Here is a 22,390-nt window from a genome sequence, read left to right as displayed (position 1 = left end):
GGGGTAGCGGGGGAAAGAAGGGGAAGGGTCAAGTCAAGGAACATGTATAAAGGACCCCTGGGCAGAGACAACGGGGAAGGACTGATGCGAGAGGTGGGGATGGTTAGGGCAGGGGAGACAAAAGGGGGAAAAATGGGACAATGGTAATGGAACAACAATTTAAAAAATAAAAAAAAAACTATTACATGAATCATCTGTAGACATGACAAAAAGAGAAAACACTAGTGTTCCTAAATTACTCATTTCATTTTAAACAGAGAAAGTGGAGACTACTATAAAGCATATTCTGAAATATGCAAAGAAGTTACCTGTGAATACACGTTGACTCTTTAAAAAGACCTGGATTCCAACTCAAATAAATCACATCATAATATTGGCAGAGATCATCCCATGAAATCCAAAATATTCCTAAAAATTAGATATCTTTATCAATTTAAAAAAATGTCTTAATGCTAAGTGACTTAGGTCAGTCACACACATTTCATGTTGCTAAAGCATGCTATTTATTTAAAGATCAAATAGTATTAAAATTACAAAAAGATATATTTACCATTGTCTATTTTTTGAGCTGTTCGAGGGTCAAAGTTTAAGTATTTCTGCAACTCTGGGGTCCAGTTTTTTACATCATTTTCACTGTACCTTCCCTTCCAACGTAAATGACTCCAAGGATTTTTCAACTGAATAAATCTCAGCCCCTAGTCAAAACAAACAGGAGATAACAAAGTTGCCAAACAGTTTATTTTGGCATATTTTTATTAGTTATATCATTCTTTAAGGCAGGATGCACTTTGAATACTTACATTTTTCTCTCCAAACCAATTTGCAATGATTATTCTTTAATTCACACTTTCACCACATCACACATCTGATCGAAAACTGTAAATGGCTCTCAATCACTAGATCTACACTGTTCATACGGCTGTCACTAACCACGTGGTCAATTAAAATAAAACGGAACAGAATCTAAAAATCAGTTCTTTAGTAACATGAGGCACATTTCAAGTATTCAAAGACCACGAGCAGCCGGCAGCTAATGAGTTGAGAGCCTAAAGGACGTTTCCATAATGGCAGGAAGTTCGCAGCCCACTCATCTCTGGCCCTAGCATAGTCCTTCCTCTCAGAAGCCCATCAATATTTCCTATTCGATTCCACCTCTGAGGCATTTGTTCATACTGTCTGCCTTTCCTGGAAGGCCTTCTCAGATCCCTCTTAGCGATCCTTGCTTTCAGATCCTCTTTAGCTTCTTCCTCCCTCATCTCTCTCTGTGATGCTGAAACAGTGAGAAGGAGAGGACGTAACTCTGGAGTCAGAATGATGCGGGGCCAAACCCCAGCGTGACCACCCACCAGCCCTAGGGGTCTTGCTTTGGTCGCACACCCTCTTTGACACGTGTTTCCTCCTATGTCGTAAAATGAGGATGAAAATATCTCCTAGAAGGCTGTTGTGAAGATCGGATGAAGTAATATATGCAAAATACCTAGCACTTAAGTTCCTTCTTTTGATAGCTACCTCTCCTCTATCAACTTCATAGCACTAACAACCTGTATTACATTAATTTAAAACAAATAATATCCTATCCTAATATTATTTCCTACTGGTGAAAATGTAGCAGTCTTCTCTCTCCAATGAGATGGTAAACTCCTTGAAACAGTAACATGATTACTTTTTCCTAAGTCTCCCCTGAACATGAGTGTTTAAGTTTATTGTAAGTGCTTAACAAATACTGGGTGTGTCTATAGAACTGATAACACTGACTCAGAAAAACAAGAGCTTATAAATCTAAGAGTATTTACCTCATTTCAAGCAGTCAACTTAAGAAATTGTATTCTTTTTCTTAGTGACATCATAAATATAACTGTTTGGGGAACTTAAAAAAAAAACCCCACACATTCCTTTGCTATTTTAAATGTGGCAAATTGTGGCCTAGGAGAGATGTGAATTCTGGACATAAGCAAGACTCACTTGTCTTGGGCTATATTCCCTAGAATATACAATTAATTAATACAATTTCTTTTCTCAATTTATTCTATATCACTTGTGCCTCACCCCTACACCTGCCACACATCAGCTAACAGATACTGTACTCGAATTCTTTCTTTTCATAAAACCTAGTTCTACACGAGTAGGGAATCTGCCCTATTTCAGGACTCTATCCCTTCTTTAAAAAGGACATGAAATGACTGCTATGCTTTTCAGAGGCAGGTCCTGGGCATCACTGACATTCAGGGACACGAAGATTTGGCTGTAGGTTTTGTCTGGATGGAGAACCAGCAATTCAGACAGACTTGAATAGGAAAACATGTGCTAGAAAATGAAAAGAATCTGGTCTATTATGAAACATCCCATTCCCAAAGTCATTTCCAAGTGCCAGTAAAGGAAAAGTCCAGGGGAGGTTCAGAAATCCACTGTTAAGCCATGCCTGGTCTTGCAACTGAGATATACCTTCACCATAGACTACGGAACATCACCTCAAGGAGGAGGCAAAAAATAAATGACCCAAAGGAGGATCGTGAAGACTAAAATATGCAAAAGATTAGAAGCAAAGAGGAGACTTCCGGCCAAGATGAAGGCACAGGCAGATAAGCTTTGCCTCCTTCCACAACCAAAAGGACAACAACAAATTAAAAAAAAACAACAACCAGAAATGCCAGAAACAGAACTTTATGGAAGTCTGACAACCAAGGAATTAAAGAAGAAACATTCATTCAGACCGGGAGGATGGGCGGAGAAGGGCGGCCAGGGCAGAGAACACTCGTGGCGACGTGGTTGGAACACACAGCAGGCAAGGTGGCAGTGGGTGGTCCCACATTTGTATGCAGATAAACTGGGAGGAACGACTGGGGAGCGAGACAGACTGCACAATCCAGGGTTCCAACGTGGGGAAATAAAACTTCAAACGCCTCTGACTGAAAAAACCTGTGGGGGCTGAAAAACTCCTAGCTTCACAGGAAAGTTTGCTGGAGGGGCCCATGGGGTATTAGCACGTACACAAACCCACCCACCAGGAATCAGCACTGAAAGGGCCCAATTTACTTGTGGGGAGTGACTGAAAGCCAGCTGGGAGCTGAGCGAGTGGCACTGTTCCCTCTCTGACCCCTCCCTGACATGCAGTGCCACAACGCAGCAACGTGGGTTGCCCTGCCCTGGAGAGTAAGGTCCCACCCCTTACAACACACAGGTGCCCCGAAACAAAGAAATATGGCTCAAATTAAAGAACAGATCAAAACTCCAGAAAAAGAACTAAGTACCAAGGAAATAGCCAACCTATCAGATACAGAGTTCAAAACACTGGTAATTATGGTGCTCACAGAAATGACTGAGTATGGTCACAAAATAGAGGAAAAAGTTAAGAGTATGCAAATAAAGGAATATGAGAAATAAAGAAAAATCGACAGGGAACCAACAGTAAAAGGAAGGAAACCAGGACTCAAATCAATGGTTTAGAGCAGAAGGAAGAAAGAAACATTCAACCAGAACAGAATGAAGAAACAAGAATTCAGAAAAATGAGGAGAGGCTTAGGAAACTCTAGGACAACTCTAAACATTCCAACATCTGAATCATAGGGGGGCCAGAAGGAGAAGAGGAAGAGCAAGGAATTAAAAACTTATTTGAAAAAATAACGGAGACCTTCCCCAATCTGGCAAAAAAAAAAAAAAAAAGACTTCAAGGAAGTCCAGGAAGCTCAGAGAGTCCCAAAGAAGTTGAACTCAAGGAAGCACACACCAAGGCACGTCATAATGACATTACTCAAGATTAAAGATAAGGAGTGAATCTTAAAAGCAACAAGAGAAAAGGAGACAAGTCACCTACAAAGGAGTTCCCAAAAGACTATCAGCTGCTTTCTCAAAAGGAACCTTGCAGGCAAGAAGAGGCAGGAAAGAAGTATTTCAAGTCATGAAAGGCAAGGACCTACATCCAAGATTACTTTATTGAGCAAAGTCATAATTTAGAATGGAAGAGCAGAAAAAGTGATTCCCAGATAAGGTCAAGTTAAAGGAGCTCATCATCACCCAGCTCTTATGTGACATGTTAAAGGGACTTACCTAGGAAAAAGAATATCAAAACCATGAACAGTAAAATGACAATAAACTCACAACTATCAACAACTGGACCTAAAACAAAAACAAACTAAGCAAACAACTAGAACAGGAACAGAACCACAGAAATTGAGATCACATGGAGGGTTATCAGCAGGGAAGGGGAGAATGGGAGAAAAGGTACAAGGAATAAGCAGCATAAATGGTAGGTACAAAATAGACAAGGAGAGGTTAAAGACAGTACAAGAAAAGGAGAAGCCAAAGAAGTTATATGTACGACCCATGGACATAAACTGGGTTGGGGGGTGCAGAATGTTGATTGGAGGCGTTGCAGGGCAGAGGGGAATAAAGGGGAGAAAAAATGGGACAACTGCAATAGCACAATCAATAAAATATACTTAAAAGCAAACAGGAAAATACTTCCACTCAAGTATCAATGAAATCTTGTAAGTGAGGAAAGTGATGGACGACTGAGGGTTGGGAGCAGCCGCAGTCAACGATGAGTCCTACCTTCACACCAGAGGTTCTAGAGATCAGTGCCTGAATGAGATCACTGTGGACACACTTTTAAATGGGAGTCAGAGCTAAGGAAGTATCTCAGACAAGAAAAACAACATAAAACTACTGAATATAATATACCCAACCAAAGATATTGGAGAAAACTCCCATAAATGTTAACACACATGAAGAAGCCTTTTGGTAAAGATCGACTATGACTACAAAGAGTTCACATAAACAAAAGGAAACTATGGTCAACTTCGCTCTGGGAGCTGTCTGCTCTGGCCGGGTAGCTTTCACAGAACTGCATGTGCACCTGAGAGTGTCATCACAGGGAGGAAAGCTGTCGCCAGGCCACAGCTTACCCCACCCACATAGGGTCTAAAGTACCTACTCTTTACAGAATAATGTCCATGTGTAAACAAAGACCACTGAATTTAACTAATAAGCCTGTTAGCTGAAATTCTTACTTTTGGGCAATCAGCAATTTTTAATGCTTTATTTTCAAGTTAAACCAGGGGTGCTTATTTTTCTCATAAACACGTTATTTGTCTAGTTTCCTTTGGTCATTCAGAGTAAACAGTCTTATTATTCAAAGTAAATGATATATCACAGAACTTTCCTCAAACTTGTTTACTTTCAAACAGCCTTTTCATCATTTAAATTTAAAACTTTTGCCACTACTTCAATATCGGTCTCTGATTACACCTATGTCAAAGAATGTTCTAACAATAATATATTCATAGTACTAAGTAATAGTGACTTTTATTTCCAATGTTTTGTTTATGGCAAATTACATTCTAAAACAAACCTCCCAGCTTACTGAATTCACATAAACTTCTATATTTTTTGCTTTACATGAATGTTTATGCCAATTTTAAAGGGAGATACAATTCCACACAGTGTGGTTGAAGGAGCCACAATGACTTGCTCATTTAGAAAGCCTGAGACTATAAACTTTTAAATGTTGCAGTAGGTCCCTGCTGTCTTCAAAATTCATATAATTACATGTGTTACATAAGAAAATTAGTCCAATTAATACACAGTGGTACACTGTTACTATGACTGAGCACTGATTCTGTCTATAAATATGGGCAGTGGAAACTGAAAGTTCAACTTCCCAGTGACGAGGCAGCTTAGGTACCACACCATCAGGGGAAAAGAGTCCTTCCGTAACAATCTTCGCACTTTCTAATCCTGAGAGGTAGGAAGTCAATCACTCCAACACCTTGGCACAGACAAAGGGTCCGGAAGGCCCGAGTGTGCAAGGGCCACCAGGAAGAGGAGCACGTGCAAACCCCCTGGCACGTCTCCCATCCTCCGTATCTAACTTTCTGTGTCCTTTCACGAGTGTGTACTCAAGTCACGCCTGGGAATGTCTCCTGTGCTCCAGAGTCTAACACTGCGACTGACTCCGACACCAACACGCTGCCCAGAACCTCGAAAGTTGTCTATTCACCTCAACTCTGCTGCTTTTATGGAAAAGAGAGAGAGGCACAGAGCATTTCCGTTCTGCCATTGGTGTCTATGCTGTCACTGTCATTACATTTCCCGTCTTTTTATTTCATGATTGCCAATAACAGGCCAAGCTATTTACTGTCACAGGTGGAATGATTTTAAAACTTCACCTAAACCATGATTTGTCAGTATTCACAAGTCTAACGTACTTTGTGATTCCTTGTAATGTCTTATTAACACACACACACACACACACAAAACCAAGAGAAAAGGAATTTCAGGTAAAACCTTGAATTCTCTGATATCCAAAACAGCATATGCATGAGTGGGAACCAGCCCCCACTTGTCCCCTTCGGCTTCCGTCATCACCCCAGTTGACGCAGTGATGAGGACGTCCCCCTTGTGGAACCTGCGATCCCCCAACAGACAAAGAATCGAAGTAAAGCACACTTACAATCTCAGACCACACCATCTTTCCCCTAGTCTAAGGGTTCACACGAAAATTTCCACAAATTTGAAATCTTTTAAAAAATACACTATTCCTAATACCCCGTGAAGGACTCTAGCCAAGAATTACATTTCTGTTTCACAGCATATCAAATAAACTCACAACCCCCACACTATTGGTTTTACACAACTTAATTCTTCGGTGGAAACATATCAATAAAGGAAGGAAGCAAATGCTAAATTTTCAAATGATTTACAAATAAAGATGCCATGAAGTGCCAAATGCACTTCCTTCAAAATGATATTATTCATCAAACCGTTGAGTTTCCTAGTTTCACTAAGGAGAATTATTATATAGACAATTTTCCAGTCTCTATATGTTAAAAACACTTTTCTGCAGTAAAGGCGGCTGTATCCACTGGTCGCTCTAGAATCTGTGAAACGCACTGTGAACAACAGCCATCCCCCACGTGTACGGGAACCATCCGTAAGCTACCTTCCCCTTTGTTTTCAGCTTCTCTTCCCATCATCCCTCAAATTGGTACGTACTAAGGAAGTACAAAATAACTCTCCCATATTAGTTATTCCAAATTCAAATGTTTTACATGACCAATAATTTGGATTAACTGTACCTCCTGTATATCTATCAGTGAGGATAACTGAGGGTGGGCTGTAGCAAGTACAGAAAGTAAAGTCTTTCAAAACCACACTTTCCCTACTAACGGAAAATGGCAGCCTGTGGAATATCTATTCTAAATAAGGCATGAAGTTTCCACACAGCCCCTTTCACTATGAAAGCAGAAGAGAACAACGTCCACCTTTGATAAAGCATCCGGAAACAACTGTCCTTGCTGAAAGCCTGGCTGTCGGAGTGCATGGCGATCCTCTCCGGTACCCACCCCGTCAGCGCATGGAGGTCGATGTTCTGCAACAGGAGCACATTTCAGGACGGTCAGCGATGCTTTCAAGCTCTAAGTCTATCCCCAGGGTGGCTGTCACATTTCACTGACTTGATGTAATGATTTTGATAGGAATAAACAAGCACACAGTAAGTTTTTTTTCTGTAAGTAGTAAGTTTCTTATTGAACTCCAATTCCTACCTGGATTTAAGCACAAGCTTATCTTTTCCCTATACTTTTTGCTGCTTTTCCTGAATACGTAATATGAAGACTCAAAACATGTAACAAACATTTAATAATAATGATGATAATCACTATTTAGTAAGTTCTTACAATAGTATAGTTACTCTTCTAATGTTTTATGTAATTTTTGTTCTCTCTCTAAGCTGCACTGGGTAAATTAACAGGTAATGCATTAGAAAGCTAAACTAAGAATATCTGAAGGATAGAGCACTTGACTGTGTAGGTAGGGAAGGAATTTTAATAGCCTTCTGCATTTACCTATGACCTACGCATTCTTTGACTAGCATTATAAGAACCAGAAGAATGGAGGGGGCTGGGTACTAGGTGAAGAAATTATCTAAGTACAGATGATGGGTGCTGTGCACACACTTTAACATTCAATCTTTACAACTCTGAGAGGTGGGCATTATTCTCACATTACAGACAAGAAAAGGTTAGGAAAGATTAAATACATTTTCTAAGGCTACAGGCTGGTTAGTGTTATAATTCAACGTCATGCTAATCTAGTTTCTGGCGCAAGCCCAGCAGTTTGCCTTGCACAGCTAAAGAACGCTGGCACAAACCTCAATTTCACATGCTGTGTTAAGGTTGGAAGAAACTAACAAGTAAAACACTCCTTGAACCTTTTTATGAATTTACAAATCGAAAAAATATCTATCAGGACGACACTGTGGCACATCCCTCTGATCTGAGGTGGCACGTCGAAAATGCACTGTATTTCATGGGCCCTGCATCCCAGCGTAATGGCAGACACTTGCATTCAGGCTTTCCTGAATACTCAATCTGCACAGCAGCCCCCTGAATAATGCCCTTCTGGAATAATGTTCATGAGCTGATGCAGGAACCTGACTCTTGTTTCTATCAGTCTACGATAAAACTGGTTTCATTACATATCCTTCTGCTTGAAGCTACATAACTTAGGGACGACACTGAGTACTTACTGCACAATGCGCTAACCTTACAAAAGAAACTATGTACTCCCATAACAAGGTGACTGATCAGCATGTTTCACAGGCTGATAATCTGTTTCGTCCCCTTTCAACAAAAATAGCAGCTACACGCTCTCAGATTTCTTACATAAGATGGCAGAAGTCTGTGCCCGGACCATCTCATCACTTACGGAGTTGGATCCTGGGAAATCGTATCCCCCCATGACTTTCATATACGCTTTCTCAATGAGAGACACCCACAGTTCACTTTTGTTGTTGGAGTAAGAACAGAGCAATTCTCCCTTATGATCGACAGGTAACTGATCATCGATTATCACCTGGGGAAAGATAACATTAATTTCCTTAGTTGGTAAAAATATCTTAAAATCTTTTCTATGAAAAAACTATCTTTCATATTGATAAGCTAAAAGGCACAATGGTAAATCTATTATTAAGGTATTGACAGTTTCCTACTTCTACAATCTGATCAGTTTTAAAATGTTATATATAATGTCTTTATTCAAGTTTACAAGCTAACATCCTCGTCAGGTATAACCTTTAGCCACTTAGATGTTAAATGTTATGAATCCACCAACAAAATTACTAGGGATTCTAGAAATGTACATATCTAAAATAATTACTTTCTGAAATTTTCTATAAAATTTTCCAAAATCATTAAAAACCTTTATACTTGCCATGCTTTTACATTTTTATTAATAATTTTTTAAATTTTATTTTTATTTTTTAGAGAGAGAGGAAAGAAGAGAGGAGAGGGAGAGAAATACTGATGTGAGAAATATCAATTGGTTGCCTCCTGTATTGACACATGATCTGACTGGGGACTGGACCTGCAACACAGGCATGTGCCCTGACTGGGAATCAAACTAGCGACCTGTCCCTTTAAGGGATGATGCCCAAGCAACTGAGCCACACCAGTCATGGCATGATTTTTATTTTCAATTATTAACGTATGTTACTGATAGACCCATGTATAATATCACAGATTCAAAATCAGTGAAATGTTCAAATGTTTACATGCTTTTAAAATGTGTACATAAGTAACACTTCTTTTTTTTTTTAAGATTTTATTTATTTGTCTTTAGAGAGGAAGGGAAGGAGAGAAGGAGAGAAACATCAATGTATGGTTGCTTCCCAGTTTCCTGCTGGGAACTGGCCTGCAACCCAGGCATGTGTCCTGACTGGGAATCGAACTGCGATCGTGTGCTTCGCAGGCCCGTGCTCAATCCACTGAGCTACACCAGCCAGGCCATAAGTAACGTTTCTTAATGATTATAGTCAATATTCAAAGGTGGGAAAGGGAGAGACAGAGGGGTTGAGTTGGAGAGACATTACTCACCTTTCTTGGGACACCATTGAGGTGAAGTTTTACCATGTATTTTCCACACGGATTGTACTCTGGCTCCCCATCCTTATTCTGGGGGTAAATTATGCTTTTGTAAGGAAAATAAATATTGAAATAGCAACATTAACATTCAATATAACTATTATGCAGAACATTATACTTAGAGATGCTGTTGTCTCAGCAATTTAATAAAAATAAGCATGGAAATCTTTATAGTAGGCCTAGAAAAAATTTCACTGTAATCAAAGTGCTTTTTTAATGTAAATAAATACATAAAGTATCTTATGAGATCATTAGCATGGCATAAATTTCACAGTATTATGAAAAATGCTCAGTGCTACATTAAATGGGTATGTTTTAGGCCAATTAAAACAATCTAGTGTTGGCCCCGAGAAGTAAAGAGAAGACCATTTCAATCGACCACAACTAAGGCAGAGAGATAAAGTTCAAACAAGTCTGATAAAAGTCACATAACATTACCCAATACGATACTTGTAAAAACAATTGCTAGCAATTTTCTTTCACACACTGCATATGATTTACTTATGTGATTTTTATCCAAGATGGTGAACAGCTTGAAACTACGGTCTGTGGGTAATTCGCCTTTGCACTTTCAGGACTTAACACACAAAAACCACTCAGGGAAAGCTGTATGAAAATATTATGAGGCTTAACTTTTGTAATGAATGATTTTAAGCTAATAAAACTTTTAAAAACTCAAAGAAAAACAATTTCAGTAACATTTCTGTACCTCCTAAAGCAGTTCCAGCCAGAAGAAATGTTATTTCATATTACATATATTTTATATTTTTATATTAAAAGTTAAAGGTGAGATTAAATTTAATATATTTTATTTAACCCAACATCTCCCAAATATTATGGTTTTATGGTATAAAGATTTGAGATATTTTGCCAATGTCACATTTTTGTGTGTGTGAAGTGCTCAGAATCTGGAACACTCTCCACCCACAACCCATCTCAGTTCAGATCAGCCCTTGGGTGCTCAGCACCCATGCACGGCTAGTGGCCACCATGCAGTGCACTGCAACGATCAAAATGACATAATTTTACTCAGACTAATTTCATTTATTCCAAGGAATATTATTCTACATATATTATATAAACTGCATGTATGTATGTTCTTACACTGTGTCAGCAAATCTGTTCCCATTCGCAAATCCTCTGTGGAACGCACAAGGGCCACAACATTCTGAGTGGCACGCTCTTCACTTTCTGCACCAGCAAGGCCTAACTTCTAAAATTCTAGTTAAGAACAAATATAAAATCTTACCTGGTAATCAACTTCTTATTAAATCGTCTCTCATAAGCTGCACTAATGGCCAGTGATGCAACAAAGGAACAATCGGACACTATCGTCTGTTAATGAGAACGTGTTAATATATTTCATTCATTCATGTAATTTCAACATTTCCACAATACTTAAGCATTGCACTTAGCACCTGACTTTTTATACTAAATATCTTGACTAATTCTTGAGTATGAAATAAATAGAAATGCCATACTACCAACTCACACATATTTTGTTCAAATCTTGAAAAACCAAAGTATTTCACTAAAGTTAATTTAGAATAACTAAATATGGATGATTCAGTCCTTACATGAATACAAGCATACTTACTGAATCACACTGTTTTTAACAACACAAAAATTAAAGGCATTTTTAAAGTTGGCTTATGACCAATTAAAATGAATATGCATATGAAAAGATTCTTGAATCACAGTATTTCAGGACCATTATTTTACACAGATGTGGAAGACACCTGTGACTTCAGTGCAAAACTTAACTGAAGTTTACAATAAAGCCATAATGTTTAAACACTGAAGTGTTTTAAATAAGCTCAATTTCCTTCTACCTTCTATATCTATTGATACCAAAGGTGAAATTCACATTGTCAACTTTCTCATCTGCAAGCATGGATTGATAATTAGGGTCTATATAGAAACCTGTGATTGCTCAAAACAGTTATTCATGCTTTTATTACTTCAGTGTGTCTAAGCCCAAGGGTCGCGCATCTGAATATATAGTAGAAATCAAAGGGAAAAAGTCAAATCTATATGCAAATTATTTTTAAAATGTTAGCTTTCAGATGAAATTACAGAAAATAAACGTTCACCTGCTTGATGCTGAAACTGGACACAGTGTAGATCATCGTGGGGTTGTTGGTGAGCTCCTCTGGGCGCACCCACTTGGCAAACATAGCTTTCTGTTTAGGTGACAGCGGTAGCTTGCCCAATCTATCGCTGAGGTAGTAACAATAAAATTAATCTTAAATGACTCAAAAGCAAAATTAAATTTTCTTTTTTTTTTGGTATAGTAATCATAGCTATATTTATGTCACCTGAAAACAATCATCTGGTCAAATCTGGCTCTTTACACTGAACCACAAATCCAGTCAATCTGATCATCTTCCCCAATTAAAAAAAAAACAACAAACCCACTAACCAGGTAACTGAAAACAGAACAGCAACTTAAATTCATTAATACTTTTTTTAAAATATAATTTTTAAAAAGATTTTATTTATTTTTAGAGAGAGGGGAAGGGAAGGAGACAGGGAAAGAAACATCAATGTGTGGTTGCCTCCCACACACCCCTCACTGGGGACCTGACCCTCAGCCCCAGCATGTGCCCTGACTGGGAATCGAACCAGTGACCCTCTGCTTCACAGGCAGGTGCTCAATCCACTGGGCCACACCAGCCAGGGCTAAAAATATAATTTTAAAGTTTAATATAACATGGTTATATTGAAGCAATTCAGTTTTGATAAAATGGAGTTATTAACAATATAAGATGGTTCATTCAAATGACCTAGGAAGCTACAGTTCTTTATGTTGGTTCTTGATAAACTCTTTTCTGCAAGGCTAATAATGAGAGTAGCTGAGTTAATAGTGATACATGGTTATTAACTGATATACCAGTTAATACTGGTATACGGTTGTTACTGAGTTAATAGCCATATACCAGGCATTAGGCTAAGGTATTTTATATACATTATCCGTGGAATCCTCAAAACAATTCTATTCAAGTGTATTTTTGAAAAAGGCTTAGTGTGATTAAATAACTTGCCAAGGTCAAACAGCTCAGAAGTAGCAGAACTGGTGTTTGAACCCAGGTCTCTAGTACCAAATCCACCGTTCTTATCTGTGGAGGATGGTGGAGGCTGGCGTCAAAGCACAGGTTAAGTGTTGGGCAAAGCCACACTTGACCGCTGGCATCTGCAAAGTGGAGCAAGCCAGCAGCTGATGACAGCCAGAACCCGCAGGGGTAGAGAAGGAAACAGATGACCGTAAGCTTCAGCTGAATGCGACTGTAACCTTTGCAGAAGACATAGTTATCGTTCAGATAGCCTGGGAACAGAACAATGTTTGCCTGCAGCATCTCCCTAAGTCGGCAAAAATTCCTTGAGCTTTATGTAACCAACCCTATAAGATAAATATGGAGACTATGTTCAGGGTCATTGTCTCTCCATCCGAGGACAGTGCTCTACCTGGCCCTGCTTTTCCTTAACCCGTGTTTTTCCCAATCTCCCGTCATTCCCACTCAGGGACCTCCACCCCGCGCTGGTCACAGCACTTACCCATTACCCTCTACTCACCGTGTGTGCTGGCAAAATATGTTGTGTATTGTTTCTCTAAAACTGATGTACAGGGCAAAACTGAAAACATCTGCCCTTCCCTCAATCCTCTTCTAGAGTGAGGGCAACAAATCTTTGGGTTTCAAAATATTTGTAGGATAGTAGAAAGTATATGATGTGCAAATTAGAACTGTAACATTCTTTTTTTAAAAAGAACTTTCACAGATATGACGAGGAGGTTTTGTGGTTAGCGGAGATCTGCAAACTCCTACTGAAGTGTTGGTTTTTGCACTTGGAAGACACCTCTAAACTTTTAAGAAGCCAATGTTTATTGTAAATCTCTTAAAGTACAATAGAGTATGGTACATAATATTTCTCAAACTTTTCTGATAATCATCTTATATATCTTATAGAACCGTTGGTGGTCTGGGTAACATTCTGGTACCTGTGTAGTATCAAAAGGTGATTGCAAATAGAAAGTGAGCTGAGGGGGTGGGATTTGATGGGAGTAATAGACAGAAAACTGTACTTGAAAAATAATTAAATAAAAAATTTTGGGGAAAAAAAAAGAAAGTAAGCTGAGTGAATTTAGAAGAATTTAAAGACAGCCACCACAAAGTTCTGAGGGAAAAGAATAAGGCTAACTTAAATGTATAACCTAGTTACTTGTCATTACTATTCTGCCATGTGAACCATAATACAGAGTAAATGCAATGCTGCTCAATATTTGTTTTCAAAAGTCACCACTAAATACCAAATTAAATGTTTTTTCTTATAAATTTAAAGATATAAAAATATTTTATAGACAGTTTTTTGTAATACATGATCAGAACTGAAAATAAAAAAAGATCAATGGTTCTACCAAAGATTCATAAATTGTGAAGTCTTTTCTCATCACTGTTATCTTTTGAATTTAAAAATGTTTATGTTGCTTTTTTTCTGCTTAATCTCACCAAAATAATGGAGAAAATGAGAAAGGAAAAGATCTTGCCAGTTAGGGGAGTCAATTTTAGTATTTATTCTTGATTTCCCTCCAAGTTTAATTACTTCAGTAAGAATTTACCGAGAATCTACAATACTATATGCCAGGCCTTGTGTTAGGCACAGAGTGCATCTTAATTAAAATAGACATGTTTTCTGTCCTTAACACAGCTAATTACAATCTACTGTGAATTACAGGCATAGAGCAAGTAATCACACACAAAAATGTGACAAGGGCTATGACTAAATTAGGGGAGTTTGTACGGTACTACATTTTACTATTTCAATTACACTGTAAGCACTTTCCCATGCTATTTGATTCTTGGAAACATGTTTGTTTGTGGCTGTATAATATTCTCCTTATGGCTACTCTGTCATATGGGCACTAAAAATATAACAATTACCTTGACTGACTGCACAAAGACTGGCATTACACGTTTACATGTAACTATTCAAGAACACAGTATCTTCTGCCCACTCTCTACCTGCCACATTTCAAGAGTTCCAGTTTAACCCCGATTAAATTCAGTTAGACTTCAGAATATGGAGAGAGTACTGAAAAATTAAAATCTTAGAAGGAAAAACTATAATAGTGCTTGCTTACCAGAAAGGCATTGGATAGGCAAAGCGCTCTCTCAGGTCAATATTCATGAAAGGAACATATTCTATACCATTTATTTTTGATGTTGTCCTATAAAACGCAAGAAAAAATTTAAAGTAAGTGTTCAAATTCCCAAACTCATTAAATCCTTAGAAATTTAAATGATGATGCATGGTACTGTTATAAAATTAAACAATCTCATGTCGATATATTTATTTGGACAAAATTTTCACAAAACAGCTAAATACTAGGAAATTACTGAGTCGATTCGATTCAGGAGAGTTATTTCTTAAGACTAATATCCCTCACAACAAAACAAGTCTCAGGCCAGGCCAGAAGCGCTGAAAGTGTCCTCGCCACCAGGGCACAGCACGTGTTCTGTCCGAAACCACAGGGACAAAACAACAGGGACTTGTTCTGAGACTTAAAACCATGACATTTATAATTCTCAAAATATGCTCTTCATATTTTCTGGATATCAGAATACGGAATGGACAGCGGTGAAAGGAAGTGTCATAAATAACATCGATAGCCTCTAGATAAGTTAAAGAAACATGGTTTGTAGTAGCTTTGCATATTTTCCTGTTTTGCATATTGTCTATTTGCAAATATTAACTATTTTCTTCTTCTGTTTCTTTTTCTCATTTTATTCAGAAGTAAGTGCAGGGTAACCTCACATCTTAGTCTCCAGATACCAATACTCGGGGAGACTGACTGAATTTAAGAAACAATCAAATTCAATGGGTACAATGACTGTGTGTATACTTATTTTGAAAGGATGAGAGCTTTTTACCTGCATGAAGGATACCTGCGTTCTGTTAGGCAGAAAAATAGACTTGTTTTATTGTAGAATGGCATGTCATCTGTGTACAGAGAGCTTTTGGGTGCTGAGTAGCCTGAGTGTTGGACTGTTATTAATTTATTGTCTCTCAATTCCTGAACCAGCCTTTTGTTACCTTTCTCTGTGTTGTGCTGGTTCATATGCAATTTGCTGCCCAAAGAGAGCCAGACTAGAAGGAGTAGAGTTAAAATTTACAACAGGAAAAAAAAGAAAAATGCCCTCAGGAAGCTGCTGGATATAAAGGAGCCCTTTCAGCTCAATTGTAGGAAGTTAACAATGAGCTTCACTTCCACAACGCTACGTAGGCTGGGTCCTACAGCCACACTGGCTCAGTGACTTACTTACGTTAGCTCAGAGTGCAATCAAGAATCTCCACATCACTGTTGTTTTGCATTTTTAACACCCTGCAGGGGTGTCCAACCTTTTGGTGTCTCTGGGCCACATGGGAAGAAGAGTTCTCTTGGGCCACACATTAAATACACAAATACCAATGAAAACAAAAACATCTCATAATGTTTTAAGTAAATTTATGATATTTTGTTGGGCCGCGTTCAGAGCCACCCTGGGCCATGGCTGGGACACCCCTGCCCGAAAAGGCTCTTACAGACACTGAGCTGGCTTCCCAGATCAGGGGCTGGCACACGTTTTCTGTAAAGGACCAGACAGAACATGGTTTTGGCTTTGTGATGAGGCCTCTGTCACAGTTTTCTGGTTTTTTTTTCTTCAGTTTTTTTTTTTTTGCAGCTCTTTAAAGAAATACAAAAACCATTCACAACTTAAGGCTGCTGAACCCCCAGCCTAGACTGCTATTTCAAGGTAACATTTCTCTCCCATTAGGGCTCTAGTTACAAAGCTGCACAGATGACTGACTGGTCTGCCATAGCTTTATTTTGCTCCCTAACCTTTAGTGCTCAATTTTGAAGAATGCAGGATTTTCAGGAAAACATGTCTAGTAGAAATATTAACACTAAAATACATTAGAACAGATTTTAAGTCTTTCAGGTTATGACTATATGACAACATAATTTATAATCATATAATAATAGCATTATATACCACAGTAAAGACATGACTATGACTCAGCAAACCTAATGAGAATAAAATTACCCGTGCTGATTATGCTGACGAAACTGGCCACTACAATGAACCAGGAGCTAATTTACCTGAGCACTTCTATTTCTTCTGCTGTGTATCTCTGTCCGTGTGCATCACAGGGCTGTGGACTTATAAATGGCTGAGGTCTTTCAAGGAAGGGATTAGTTCCTAGTGGAAAATGTGTTCTTGATGGAGGTGGCTTTGGTTTACTGTTGGTTGACTTGGCTTTGCACAACGGCTTCGTTAAAGGCTCACTCAATGCTTCTGCTCTATAATAGAAAGGAACAGAAAAACCGTTCTAGTTTTTCTTCTCACACTGCTTTCCAGAAAACAAAATTTACTTCAAGAACCACTCATGCATTCCTAATGTAAAATTAGTACATAAAATTCTTACATGCTAATCAAAGGTTCACTACTAAAGCTACTCCTAAAGGTATCTTCGCAAACGATATTCTATTAACATTGAGTACTTATTGCATGTCAGATACTATGCAAGGAGGACACAAGAGTGTGTCAAATAGCCCTGACTGGTGTGGCTCAGTGGATTGAGTATTGATCTGTGAACCAAAAGGTCACCAGTTCAATTCCCAGTCAGGGCACATGCCTGGGTTGCAGGCCAGCTCCCTGCTGGGGGGCATGCAAGAGGCAACCACACACTGATGTTTCTCTTTCTCCCTCCCTCCCCCTCTGCCTAAAATTAATTAAATAAATTAATTTAGAAAAATAATGTATCAAATACAACCCCTACTTTTTAAGGTGCCCATAGTTTTGTGGGGAAAGAAAGAAAACTATATCAAAAGTGATAGATGCTAAGATAAAGTATTACAGGCAAGTGAATGCACAGCAGAAGGTATTAATGAACTGAGGAGAGGGGTAAATCGGGGAATGTTCTTTCTGAATTGATGTCTGAGCTGCAGAGGTCCACGTGGGGGGTGAGGAAGCATTGTAAGTAGAGAGAACAGCATATGCAAATGTGTAGAAGTATGAAACAACATAGTGAGTTAAAGTAATTTCAAAGGAGTGGATGCAATCTCTGTGAATAGTTCAAATGAAAGGCAGCAAGAGATGAGACCAGTGGCAGGGGCTGGACTACAGGCCTCACATGATATTCAACGAAGTTTTGACTTTGTTCTGTCAAAGAACTAACAAGTTAGAAAGTAAAAGCTCTTAACTTGAGGTTCACAGATGAGCCTCAGGGGTCTTGTGAATTCTCCGAAATTATATGCCAAAACACGGTATGTACGTTGTTCTCAGAGAATGGATCCATCATTTTGAAGAGACCCTCAGAGGTGCCCATGACTGGCCCACCCCACCACACATGGGAAGCACTCAGAGATACTAGATGGGTTATCTCCACGGGTCATAAAAGCCATCTACGACTCCGACTGATGACAGAAGTCAAAACGGAGACGATAACGACAGGTCAAGCAGCCTATCTTCAAGAATTAGGAGAAACAAACTAAAGGCTTGGCGGTAGTTAATGAAAAGATGACTGTTTTACATCAACAACAAAAGAAGGGTGGGGGTGCCACCTGGGCAGAGCCTCAAAAGGAGGTAATTTTATGCACTACAGCTAAAGAGCAATTTCTACCCCTTTCCTTTGTCAAGAGGTCTAATTCTATTGTGCAAATCCATTCACTCTCCTAACAAATGCCTACTGAGCACGTACTGTATGTCCAGAACTCTGCTATGTGCTTGGTTATAACAATGAACAAAACGTACAAAATTTTCTGTACTCACAGAGCTTGCGTTGAGGTGATGAGGGTTGGAAGGGATGCACACATTAATAACACATATGATAAATGGTCAATTTTGTATGTCTTAGAAAGTGGTAAGAGTTATGGAAAAGAATATTAGAATTGAGCAAGCAGAATAAAACTACTGAAGGAGGTTCAATTTTATATTTTTAGGGCAAGCTTCATTAAGAGGTGACATTCAGAGCAAAGAGCCGAACGAGCGGCCCACATTGGCGTATGTGTATGGCTGTAAACCGGGTCACTCTCAATTTCCCATCTTCAGTATTAGCTCTGGAAGGCTCTCTGGAAGTTCTCCTCTTTGGGATTCTTGTCTCATAAAACAGAAGGGAAGCCTTCCATGTACAAATGTCACAATCATTTTGTTCCACACGCAGAAAAAGCTGAAGAAAACATTTCTTGATGTTATTTTCTGATTTAAAGCAGGGAACTAGAGAGAAATACATTTGCTAAGAGAAAGAAGGAGACTTGCCCTACATCTCTGGTAAGAGACGGAGATGTGTTACAGGCCCTTAACACATGTAGACAAATCTGTCACATCTCAGTGACACAATATACTGCCATCCACGGGTAAGAACTCGAGTGACCAGAACTCACCTATCTAGTGCCTGCCGAGCCAACTGTTTCAGTTTATTTTGCAGAGTTTTATCAGCAGTTTCAGAGGACTTAAGAGAAAGAGAGACAGACATTCTGAAGCGTAATTATTTTTTAATTCCCTTCATCCATATTTCTAAGCAAAAAAATTAACCATGCATATTATACTTCTTGAAATTATGAGAGGATAAACCAAGACATTTTCATCCTTAAAGGTATCACTTAAAACAGTGTTGAAAACTTGTCACTGAGGTAAGCTTTAAGGCCACTCAATGTGGATGGGTGGTTACATGGAACACAGCCATGTGACCACAGTGCCACAGAAGGCTGAGCGCAGGGACCTCAGAAGACTGGCACTTACATCCTGTCTCAGGTATCCAGAGAAATCAGGCTAGATGGCTGTCCTGAATAAAGCACCCTGGACAAAAAGCCAGAGCTTCACACAATACTGTGACCACTCTCTACCACTTTAGTGCACCCTCCTGTCGGATACCCTGCTTTTATGCACTAGACGCCCCTTAAAGCGAACAGTCCCACCCCGGGCTCCTCAGAGAGCAGTACAAATCACTCAGCACAGAGATCTTATCATTGCAAGTCAATAAAGCACTCCCAAACCCCTACCTTAGTTTTTAGTGTATGAAATTGAAAATCAAAAAAGGAGGGGAACTTTATTCTAAATTTGTGATGGTAGATTCTTCCTGTTAATATGTTAATTTGAGTTATATGTAAAATGGTTAAAAAAAGAGTACACGTAATTTAGAAAACAACTGCCTAAAAACTCAATCCTAATGCTGCTAAAATTTTAACAAGATGTTAGAACCCATTATTAATTTTCTGCTCTTCATAATCTTTTCATGAACAACTTACATTTATAATGACAGCAACTTTTTCTTCAAGAAATTAAGTAAAATTCACTAGTAAAGAGAGAAATTTCTTAGCACAATTCCACCAAACTGAACTTGCAGCTATACATACAGTTTTCAGACAGAGGTCTACAGCTTCTGTGTACAATTCTATAGCATCTTCGACATTCCCCTTCTCATCTTCGTCAAAGGCTTGTGTCACAAGGAAATGGGCACGCTCCAAATCCAACTGATGTTTTGATTTCAAAGGACCAGCACTCTTTGACTGAACTAGGACAGAAAAAAGCCACAGAAGAAATATTACCTATATATCCATCCAGGAAACAACATACCAGTTTAATACATTTAAGACATTCTTGCCTAAAACTCTGTAATCTTTCATTTAAATAAACTTTTATAAGGTAGAGTTGTGCTAAAGCCACTGAACTATATACTATCAAAAAGTGAATTTCATGGTATGTGAATTTATTGGTGTAGAATCAATATGTGTTATTTTTTTTTTAAAAAGCTTTACGTTTTGTTTGTCTCTTAAAGGTACATGATGATTTTTAAAACTTTAACTCTCAGTAATACTTCTCTGAAGTATGTATTAGTCTCATTTATAAAATGAAGATACAAAAGCTAAAAATGTAAAACCTCTAGCTTAGGATTTCTCTGCCTTGGCACCACTGACATTTTCCACTGGTAATATTTTGCTGTGGACTGTCCTGTGCATGGTAGGATTTTTCACAATATCCCTGGCCTCTACCAAACTAGATGACAGAAGCATATTCTCCACCTCCTCCTAGTGTAAAACCCCCAAATCTCTCTAGACATTGCCAAATGTCTCCTGAGAGGCAAAATTCCTCCTACCTGAGAAGGGCTGATCTAGACTTAGGTTTCATACCTACAAGTGAAGGGCAGAGCCTGAACTTAGATTATTTAATTATTAATGTCTAATGATGCCTGAACTTTTTATTGGCCTCCTGCCTACCAAGGGGTGCCCCACTTTTGCTGCCCTAACACCGCAGAACTTTGGTGTCACTGACATCAGACACCACTCTGTTGTCCACAATCCTGTAGGTGATGGTTTTTTGGATGGACTGCATGGCCTTGTTATTGTCAGAGCATCACAAAGATCAAAGTCCTCCCCTTCTTTTAGCAGGTAGCAATCTCAGCCTCTAGCTTGGCCTTGATGTCCAGCAGGGCCTTGTATACTCTTGGATCTGGCACAGCCCCTCTGCCCAGGTCTGAGCCAGCTCTGACTCCAGGCATAGCAGAATCCTGTTGGGCTGTTCCATCTGCATGGCATAGTGAGTCTCCACCTTCCTCAGGCTATTCTCCAAACAGGCCTTCTGATTTCTCATCGAATCCAGAGGACTGTATGCCTCAGCTCTATGAATGTCATCTCAGAAGTGCCTATCTCAGTGGCCTGAGAGGTGACCACTGCGGTGCTCTGTTTAATCTGCTGGGACCAGTACCTGTTTAGCTCCTCTCCATTCTCCTGAGCCAGCTCGCCATACTGGGCCCAGATGCCTACCCGCCATGATCTTGGCTGAGATTTGGGGGCAACCAACTCCACAGTCAACCCAGAGTTGGAGCTACGGTTCTGTAGACCATTTACTACCTCCCTCCTTGTGGTTCTTCTTCAAGAAGAGCAGTTCCTTCTTGAGAGCTTGATCCTCGTCTCCAGCTATAGCTGGGTATTATCAGCATCATCAATGACCTTTTGGAGCTCACTGACGCCACTCTCCACAGACTGGTACATGGCCAGCTCTGTTTCATACTTGACTCTGACGTCAAGCAGCAAGATAGTCATTATCAATATGCAGGACAATGCGGGCACCGTCCTCAGAGCTTGCAAAGATCTGAACCCTTGAGTCCTCGATGGTCTTGAAGGAATGCCCCGTCTCTGACCTGAGGTCCCCCTTTCTCCAGGTCTTCCTGGATTTTGCTCTCTAGTCTCTGACTACCAGCCTTCAGGCTCTTCGCCCTCTTCAGGTAAGAGGCCAGGCAATCATTCGGGCACTGCATAGTGTCCTCCTTGCTCTGGACACCCCCTGTGCTAGCCAGACTCCTGGCCATCCCTGCAGCCAGGCCTCTGGACCACCCATAGCCCAATCCCCCAGTGTCTGCACAGATGCTGGCCATGCTGCTGGCTGGCTGGACCTGGTGGCTGGGCGACTGCACAGAGCCCAGGGTATGATAGTTGG

At 39.4% G+C, this 22,390-nt stretch overlaps 1 protein-coding gene across 2 annotated transcripts in view; it reads right to left on the bottom strand.

The window, feature by feature from the left end:
• The window catches only part of CAPN7 (calpain 7), a 37,224-nt gene that overhangs the window by 10,146 nt on the left and 4,688 nt on the right, over positions 1-22,390 (bottom strand). For both annotated transcript variants that reach the window (XM_037061318.1, XM_037061317.1), the window contains exons 3-14: positions 20,311-20,468; positions 19,339-19,406; positions 17,056-17,256; positions 15,055-15,141; positions 12,011-12,137; positions 11,167-11,252; positions 9,870-9,963; positions 8,704-8,850; positions 7,260-7,366; positions 6,283-6,403; positions 551-695; positions 309-408 (exon numbers count right to left, since the gene is read on the bottom strand). In XM_037061318.1, the coding sequence (XP_036917213.1) occupies positions 309-408; positions 551-695; positions 6,283-6,403; positions 7,260-7,366; positions 8,704-8,850; positions 9,870-9,963; positions 11,167-11,252; positions 12,011-12,137; positions 15,055-15,141; positions 17,056-17,256; positions 19,339-19,406; positions 20,311-20,468 (1,441 nt within the window). The remainder of the gene's footprint in view (positions 1-308; positions 409-550; positions 696-6,282; positions 6,404-7,259; positions 7,367-8,703; positions 8,851-9,869; positions 9,964-11,166; positions 11,253-12,010; positions 12,138-15,054; positions 15,142-17,055; positions 17,257-19,338; positions 19,407-20,310; positions 20,469-22,390) is intronic.

Source organism: Sturnira hondurensis, unplaced genomic scaffold (assembly GCF_014824575.4).
Source record: "Sturnira hondurensis isolate 20B ecotype Veracruz unplaced genomic scaffold, ASM1482457v3 Scaffold0013299, whole genome shotgun sequence".
In the NCBI taxonomy this organism is placed as follows: domain Eukaryota; kingdom Metazoa; phylum Chordata; class Mammalia; order Chiroptera; family Phyllostomidae; genus Sturnira; species Sturnira hondurensis.
Note: the sequence above shows the minus strand (reverse complement) of the source record. Positions and strands in the feature narration are given on the sequence as shown.